The sequence below is a fragment of the Mirounga leonina genome, unplaced genomic scaffold, assembly GCF_011800145.1.
Source record: "Mirounga leonina isolate KUSES-001 unplaced genomic scaffold, KU_Mleo_1.0 Mir_454, whole genome shotgun sequence".
NCBI lineage: Eukaryota > Metazoa > Chordata > Mammalia > Carnivora > Phocidae > Mirounga > Mirounga leonina.
Genome location: NW_023270763.1, coordinates 8,750,768 through 8,759,501, shown reverse-complemented (window position 1 = coordinate 8,759,501; position 8,734 = coordinate 8,750,768). Strand labels below are relative to the sequence as shown.

The window sequence follows — 8,734 nt, the reverse complement described above, 5'->3', positions numbered from 1 at the left end:
ATGTCGGGATTACGGCAGGAGCCTAGGTGCAGCACCCTCTCTCAAAGGTGGGAGATGGGGGCCTGGATCCCACAGGTGGTCAGACAGGAGGTGGGGGTCAAGGGGCAGGCCTCAGGTTCCAAGCATGTTTGAGTGAATTGTACTTCGAGATCATAATCTGCAAAAAGGGAAACTGAGGCCTAGAGAAAGGAGGGGCCTTGTCCCAAATCACAGTAAATCAACAGCAAAGCCCAGGCCAGATTCAAGGTTACTTACTGCCCTTCAAGTTCCCTGTCCAGGGCTCCTCAAGGAACAATAGATACATGGGGGGATTTGACAACAGCCTTCCTCCTGAGCCCCTCTCAGCACTGGGTTTCTGACCTGGGTCACTGCCTCTGCAACTGGGATACTTACACACTCTCCTTCCTCCTCCCCCACCCCTTTTAATTGCAGATAAATAACATAACAATAGTGAACAATTATCAGGTACCAGGCCCTGGACTGAAGTCCTTACTTGCATTAAGTTGCTGAATCCTCACATCAATCCAATGATGTAAGCATTTTTATTACTATCATCATCTCTGTTTTCCAGATGGGGAAACCGAGGCCCAGAGTCTAACTTGCACAAGTCCATCCCATTAGTGGCAGAACAGGATGTGAAGTCAGACGGTCTGGCTCCAGAGCCCACACTCTTATCTGCGACGCCAGGCTACTTTTTAAGACATTATTTCCCCGGGAGGCCTTGTGGTTCAAATCCCGGCTCTGCCACTTCTAGATACATGTGGTCTGGGACAAGTAGCCCAGCTTCTCTGGGCTTTGTCCTCTGGGACAAACGGATGGGGCTGTCCACCGGCCCTGGACGAGAGCTTTAGCGCTCAGGCCTGCCAGTATCTGGCAGTGGGCACTGCACCAGGACCGGTGCTACCGTCATTTGTTTTCTTGCACAAGAGAAGGTTCCAGATGTGGGCAGGGCCTTCCTCGGCCCGCCCCCGCGCCGTGTGCAGGGGGAGGAATGCAGGGGGAGGGGCTGCCCCCAGCCCGTCATTGCCTTTAATAGAGACCTGAAACACCGCCTGCTAAAAATACCCGGCTGGAGGCGCATAAAAGCACTGCGGGTCCGACGCCCCACACTTCTCCAAGCCTCAGCTAGAAGCGCAAAGCCGAGCCAGCATGACCGAGCGCCGAGTGCCCTTCTCGCTCCTGCGGAGCCCCAGCTGGGACCCTTTCCGCGACTGGTACCCGGCCCACAGCCGCCTCTTCGACCAGGCCTTCGGGCTGCCCCGGCTGCCCGAGGAGTGGGCGCAGTGGTTCGGCCACAGCGGCTGGCCGGGCTACGTGCGCCCGCTGCCCCCGGCCGCGGTCGAGAGCCCCGCCGCGGTGGCCGCGGTGGCCGCGCCCGCCTACAGCCGCGCGCTCAGCCGGCAGCTCAGCAGCGGCGTCTCAGAGATCCGGCAGACTGCCGACCGCTGGCGCGTGTCCCTGGACGTCAGCCACTTCGCCCCCGAGGAGCTGACGGTCAAGACGAAGGAAGGCGTGGTGGAGATCACCGGTGAGCCCCCCGGCCCTGCGGGGACCCTGCTGGCGGGGCGGGAACTGGGCAGGGAGACGCCACCAGGGACCCGGAAGATTTGGCACTCACCCTGCCCCCGGGCTGTGGCCCCGACTCTAGAACGGGCACTTCGGGTAGTTCCTCAGGGCCCCTCTGGCCCGAAAAACGTTTTATTGAGGGAGGAAATGCCGCCTTCCGGCGCAGATCCCCCAGTCCCGCCCCCGAGTGACCGGGTTTCCTTGGAGGCACCCACAGGCCCGGACGAAGAGGCCATTGTCCCCTGGCGCTGCCCCTGTTCCTGCCCCTAAGCCCGGGTCCGCGGAGGGGGCGGGTGCGCTTCCTTCGCGCCGCGCCGAGCCCCACCCAACCCCCCAAAGCACTGAACCCAACTTTCCAGAAGCTTCTGAGGGGCCCTGAGACACACGGGGGTTGTGTGTGGATTTGGGCGGAATGTGGATTTGGGCGGGCCCCTCCCTGCAGCTTCTGACCTCATTCTCCCACCCAGGCAAGCATGAAGAGAGGCAGGACGAGCACGGCTACATCTCCCGGTGCTTCACCCGAAAATACACGTAAGTCCTGGCCCCAGATCCAGGGGGACCTAAGGAGGGGTGCAGGGAGTGGGGGGCAGTGAGGCCCAGGTGTGTAACTCTTGTCCTCCCTCTCTGCCTGTCTAGGCTGCCCCCTGGTGTGGACCCCACCCTGGTCTCCTCCTCCCTGTCCCCGGAGGGCACGCTCACCGTGGAGGCCCCGATGCCCAAGCCAGCCACCCAGTCGGCAGAAATCACTATCCCTGTCACTTTCGAGGCACGTGCCCAGATTGGGGGCCCAGAAGCTGGAAAGTCGGAGCAGCCTGGAGCCAAGTAAAGGCCTTGCCCTGCTGTCCACACCCCCACCTCAGTAGCCATCACTGACCATCCCCACCCGCCATCTGTATGCTTTTTTGATACGTTTACCTTCTGTTTTTCTCAAATAAAGTTCAAAGCAACTGCCCGCCACTGCCTCAGATTCTGGTGTTTGTGGAGGCCTGGGGGTTGGTGCCATTTGCTGGCTCACACATGGATCACATTTGCCGAGGGCCTGCTGTGTGCCAAGCCCCATGCTAGGCCCTGTGGGTACAGTGGGGTACAGCAGGGGCATACCCCAGTCCTCCAACCCTGAGTCCAGTAAGAGGGAAGTAATGATCAGAACCAGCAGTGATGGGGGAAACCAGGTGAGGCAACTGGTCCAGGCTTGGGCACTCAGGGACACCTAGGCTGGAGTCAGGTGCCAGGAGGACAGAGCAGGGCCTGGGGAGGGGAGCTTGTTAGGAGCTCAGAGTCCCTTGCTCACTTCATTGAGACTTCACTATTCTCCCAGAGAGGGGCAGGACCACAGAGAAAGCATGGGAGGTGTGGCAGTCCAGGTGACTTTCTGAGAGGAGGTTGGCCTTGTCAAAGGTCCCATCCCCTGATGCCCGTGCATTCAGGATGAGGCCTAGGCTTTTGGGTCAAGGGCACTCGGCAAAGAATGAGGGCCGTGTGGCCAAGGTTTTGGTGGAAGAGAAGCAAACACCCTGACAGGGAAGACTAACCCAGGTAGGAAGAGTCACACCTACCTGGGTCCTCTCCTTGGCCCTCATCTTACCCACCACCCTCTCACCTGGCCCAAGAAGGGTTTGGAGGGACCTGGGGGAGGGATAGAGCAGATAGGGGTTTTGGAGCCCAGCCTCAGGTCCCCAGGAACTTGAGAGATCCCACACCATCTCCACCTACAAAGGTCACAGAGCCTGAAACTGTGGCAAGACACCATGACATTTTTTCTAAGCCCACAGCCCTACCTTCCCAGGGTCTCTGAGAGGAGTGGTACCCTGCAGGGAAGGGCCAGGAGCATGCACACACACTCACTACCCCCGCCACTGCCCAGCTTCTTAATTTCCACTCCCTGGTGCGGATACCACAATCTGGAGCAGGCAGGAAGCCAAAGCAGGTCCCAGGCCTCGGAGGCCTTGCCGGGCCTGGAGGAGGCCAGCCAGGGAAATAAACACACGAACAGCTGGCAGAGCAGGTCTGGGCCTGTTGGCTAGGGCACTGCCCGGTCTACGCCACCCCTACCACCATTCATTGCACGAGCTCCAATCTCCTCAATCTGCCATCCTCCTCCCTGACAACAGACATGATACATCTCAGGTGTCTTGTGGACACGTCCACATTCCTGTGGTCACAACTGAATCAGCCTGTCCAGGGCTCACCCTTGCTCTGTAGCGCCAGCTCCCTTCTGGCTGGCAACAGGATGGCCCCGGCCTGCAGGGATGTGACTGCCTCCTCCCCTCTCGTCAGTCTTGTCAGAGAGAGCGAGAGCAAGGCTGCCAGCGCCCTGCAAGTGTGGGAAAGCTGGTGCCAAGCCTTTGACAAGGTAATCCTCACTCCAACTCTGCGAAGAGGTGGGGTTAGTCCTGCCGAACACCTGGCCACCGAGAGCCTCGAAGAGGTGAACAGACTTGCCCGGGTCCACACAGCTAGTCCTGGAGGGGTGGAGGGACATCAGTGTGGCCACAGGCAGGGGAGGGCAGGTTAGCTCACACAGGAAGGCTGGGGGGTCGGTGTAGAAGTGTTCCACACGGCAAGCTTGAAGTGCTTCTGAAAGAGGCTTGGTGGGGCCACAGAAGGAGGACAGGGATGCAGCTGAGTCTGGGGTCCAAGGCTGCTCACAGGGGGTCAGGCTGCAAATGACCTGGAGGGAGCTGCCAGGGGTCTCAGACGCAGAGTCCAGGCCTGGAGCAGGTAGGAGTCAGCCCTCAGGGGGTGCCTATCACAGGAGTGAGTCCGAGGATAACAGCTTTGAGATCTTGGGGGCTCAGGCCATTATTTGGGACACAGCTGGGCACAGGGTAGGTGAGAGGGGAAGAATTCCATCCCTGCAAAGGAAACAGAGCCCAATTTCCAAGGAAAACTAAAGTAGGAGATGAACTATAGCCTGGCTGGCCACCGTGGGGGCAGAGACAGGAGGGGAGTCTGAGGCTGGGCCGGCCCTATGCCCAGAGCTCCACTCAGAGGTGGGGTGTGGGGCAGGGCCTCTGGGCAGAGTGAATAGGGCTGGCTGGCTCAGGCCTGCGGGTCTCCCCTGGGACAGGCTGGCACTTGGCATGGGGACGCCTGGGGAGTCCCTGACTGCTGCTGTGGGGCAGGAACAGTTCCAAGCTTCTCTAGGCCTTTCCCTGATTTTCAGTGGGTCCCTGTCTAAAGGCCTCTGATGTCCTTCAAGTATGCAGACTCAAGATATTGGCCTTGATTCAGTGAATGCTAGCATCGGGGCCCCTCTGCTCAGCTGAAGGTGTCTGAGGGGCAATGCTCTGTGCTCCAGGCTGATGACTAAGGCCTCAAGTCCCTGTGGCTGCCAGTCACCCCTCACCAGCTGCAGCTTCCCTAAGGATCTGTGCAGTGCACAAGCCATCCTCAGTTCCAGGCCTACATCCCTGGGTCTCTCCTTTTCTCTCTCCCTCCTAGTTGTGAAATCTGCCCCCCTGTTGGCACTTCCTCTGGGCCCAGGACCCAGCCAGTCAGTCCAAGTCCCTGCTCAAGGGGCCAAATGGAGGAAACAGCTCAATGACAAGCAGCATTATGCCATTAGCAAGGGGGCGGGACATCCTGTTGGGTCTTAGTGGAATGGGAAAAAGGGATTTCCAGAAGCGACCCTTGGATAGGCAAGTGGCAATGGTATGGGCCAGGGCTGGCAGGCTGGCACAGTCAGCCTGGAGGAAGGAGAGCAAGAGGGCCAGTGAGGGAGGTGGGTGGGGCCAGTCTTGGTGGGGGTGGGCACTGTAGGCCACACTAAATGCAGGCTACCAGAGAGGTTTAAGCATCCCTGCTTTAGAAACAAGGGTCCAGATCTTAGAGGAGAGTGGTTGGGAGGAACCAGTCAAGACGCACGGGACAATGTGCTGCTGAGGTGTAGTGGGCAGGGGTCCTGCCAGGGGGAGGGGGAAAGGATGCCAGGTGCCAGGATGTAGCAGTAGCAGGCTCTGTGGTATGGGGTGACAGACTGGGATGTGGGGGTACAGCGGGCAAGGGAAGAAAGGGATCTGCTGAGGCCCTGAGCCCTGGACTCTCATGGCTCCCTACCTAGGCTTGCTGACAGTCTCTGCAAGGTTGGGCAGACCCCACGCCTCTGCTGCTGGGGGAGTGAATTGTTTCCCAGTAGCATCATCTTCCCTGCTACAGAATCAACCCAGGGTTTGTCAGGCACAGACTGCTCCAGGGAGAGGGTGGGGTGGGAAGAAAAGCTGCCTGGACAGTGGCTGCAGAGGACCCTTGTGCTGGGTCCAACGGGCATATGGTCAGAGCACCTTCGTGATGGAGGCAGGGGCAACCAAGCAAAGAAAAGGAGAGGAGGGTCAGGCAGGACAGGAGCCCTGCCCAGGGACTGGCCATGGGGTCAACAGACAGCCCAGACCCCCTGGTCTATTGGCAGCCACCCACGCACTATTCAACCCTGGCAGAACCTAAGACTGGGCAGGGATCAGGCTGGTGAGGGTCTTATCTGCTTGCTTTACCCTGGACTCCCCTACACCTCCCCCCTTGCATACCACCCCTCCCCCGCCATGCACACAGTGGGGACCTGAGGATTTGGGACAACCCTTGAGCTCAGAGCTTGGCCTCTGGCCCAGACTTGCATAGCAGCAATAAGCTGCCAGCTCAGGACCAAAGTAGGGAGGAAGCTGCACAGGTGAGGGCAAGCCTAGGCTGGTCTTAGCCAGGATCTGGCACTGGGCCTGGCAGCTCAGACCCAGGGAAGTAGGGTCTGGGCCTGGCAGCTCAGACCCACGCTCATGCTGCCCTCCCAGGAACAGGAAAGTGACCCCAGGGAATATGGAAGAGGCCAAGCATGTGCCCCCCACCCCAAAATCTGTACTGTCTGTCCACCAAACAATGCCCCTGGGTGCCAGCCCTGAGGAGCACAGGGTTCCATGGAGGGGGGGAGACCCACACATGAGTGGAAAATATCTCCATCCCCACCACAATCCTCTTAGCTAAGGGCTCTGGGTCTTCCCCACCTCTTCCACCTGGCCAGGCGGCTTTGGACCTCACTGTGTGCACCTCACTCTCTATCCCAAGGATGAGCCATGTTCTCATGGGCTTCTTAGGAGACAACTCTGCCCACCACTCCTTGTGGTGGGAGACTGGCAGCATGAGAAATGCCAGGAATCCCAGGCTTAGTGAAGAGGAATAGCTCCAGATCAATAACAGAAGCGCTGGGTGGCTTCATGTAGGAGCATGGAGGGCGGAAGAGCCTCACTGGCCAGCCAGCCACCTCCATCTCTTCTGAAGGGCAGGCTGAGGGCAAGGGAAAGCCAAGGGCCCAGCCAGGGTTCCCAGCATCCAGAGAGAAAAGGTCATGTCTGGGGACCCTGGGGGAAAACCCACCAGCCCTGTGAGGAGTCTCTGCAGCATAATGACCCCCCTCCACCCTTCCTTCCAGCCTAGCACATGTACCAGCCTGGTACACCACCCTGTCCAAACTATGGTGGCAGTGTTTGGATCAAGATGTGGCACCAGTGGTCCAGGTGCTGCCTCAGAGGAAGAAAGACTATCCCCACTCCCTCCCCTGGGCTGAACAGGCCAGAACCTTCCAGAAAGGCTTGGATTAAAGAAAAGATTGAGGTGGCAGAAGCAGCTCTGTGTTCAGGAAAAAGCACTGGGCTGAGGCCAGCTCTGTCCTTGTTAGAGGTATGGTCTGGGGTCCACCCTGTGTGGGCTCAGTTTCCATTTTGGGGTCTTGATGACCTCTAAGGCCCCTCTCCTACCTTGGCTGTCTGTGTTGTCAGCCCTCTGCAGGATGGGAATCAAGGGAGAATCATGAAAACTGGCAGCTGCCCAGAGTCTCCTAACAATGGTAGGAAGGCCAAAGTCCCAAGGGTGTCCAAGGATATAAGGACAGCTCTCTTCAGGACCAAGAAGGGCCTGGCATGGGGAAGGCTTTCAGGCTTGGCCCTGACCCCAAGGCAGGTCTGGGTAAACCTTTCCTTCTCACATCATTCCGCCCCCACCCCCCAAGATGGGTTGCAAGTTTCTCTGGAACTCCCTCCAGGATGGTTACTGAGTCTATGTGCTCAGGCTGGCAGGATAATGGGACAGGGTAATTGAGGACTTATTTAGGTGAATGAATGACCACAGAGGTCACTGAGCCTTCTCCCCTAAGCCCCCTCCCTCTCTGAGTTCTCCCACCCTCTCTCAGCCCTCTCCAAGACCCTTCTGATCTCCCACCACCGTGGTTGGTCTTCCCAATTAATTCCTCTCTGATTGCACCCCCTTACTCAGACCCACTCCTCACTGCATCCATCCCAAGCTTTTTCAATGACCACCCCCCTTTCTCAGAGTTCTCCCATTTTCTTTTTCTAGAACTATTTTGTTTAAGATTTTATTTATTTATTTATTAAGAGACAGAGAGAGGGAGCTCACAAGCAGGGGGAGTGGTAGGCAGAGGGAGAGGGAGAAGCAGACCCCCTGCTGAGCAGGGAGCCTGACATGGGGCTCGATCCCAGGACCTTGGGATCATGACCTGAGCCGAAGGCAGACCCTTAACCAACTGAGCCACCCAGGCATCTCCCTCCCATCTTTTTTTTTTTTATGATTTTATTTAGAGAGAGAGAGGAGGGAGGGGCAAAGGGAGAGAAACCCAAGCAGACTGTGCAGAATGCAGAGCCCATCATGGGGCTCAATCCCACCACCCATGAGATCATGACCTAAGCCAAAACCAAGAGTCGGATGCTCAACCCACTGAGCCACCCAGGCATCCCAGAGTTCTTCCATTTTCACTGAACTTCCACCTCCCATCACTATACCTCTCCCTCATTTGAGCTCCCCTCCCCCTCTGAAATCCACCCCCCCTCTCTCTGAGCCCTGGTAGGTAAGCTATTCTTTTATAATCCCCTCAGTGGGCCTGCTGAAGATTCTGAAGACCCGCTTCTCTAGGCCCGACCAGCCTGAAAGCCTTGAACCCTGGGAGTGTCCCCACAGGCCAATCCTTCAGCAGGGGTCCTGGTGTTCCAAGGCCCTCCTTCGGAGAGGTTCTGGAGGAGAAACCAATCCCCACCAAGCAGGCTGCAGGCCCTGCCAGCTCAGACCTTGGGCAGTACTGGTCAAATTTAGAAAAAAAGCCTAGCCTAGGCCCCATGCAAGGGGGATGGAGCAGTGCCAAGACAGGCCCTGACTGCCCCCAGCATGCCTCCCT

At 58.2% G+C, this 8,734-nt stretch overlaps 1 protein-coding gene across 1 annotated transcript; it reads left to right on the top strand.

Moving 5' to 3' along the window:
- Positions 1-1,007: 1,007 nt before the first annotated feature.
- HSPB1 (heat shock protein family B (small) member 1) lies at positions 1,008-2,519 on the top strand. Its single transcript, XM_034988597.1, has 3 exons — positions 1,008-1,528; positions 2,034-2,097; positions 2,203-2,519. Exons 1-3 carry the CDS (start codon positions 1,150-1,152, stop codon positions 2,390-2,392), a joined length of 633 nt encoding a protein of 210 aa, XP_034844488.1. The 5' UTR covers positions 1,008-1,149; the 3' UTR covers positions 2,393-2,519.
- The last annotated feature ends 6,215 nt before the right edge of the window (positions 2,520-8,734 follow it).

Bases quoted from the DNA above. Each gene is read 5' to 3' on its own strand.
- HSPB1 (XM_034988597.1), top strand. From the start codon at position 1,150: ATGACCGAGCGCCGAGTGCCCTTCTCGCTCCTGCGGAGCCCCAGCTGG. The intron at 1,529-2,033 runs GTGAGCCCCCCG...TCTCCCACCCAG, and splicing joins AGGCGTGGTGGAGATCACCG to GCAAGCATGAAGAGAGGCAG. The intron at 2,098-2,202 runs GTAAGTCCTGGC...CTGCCTGTCTAG, and splicing joins TGCTTCACCCGAAAATACAC to GCTGCCCCCTGGTGTGGACC.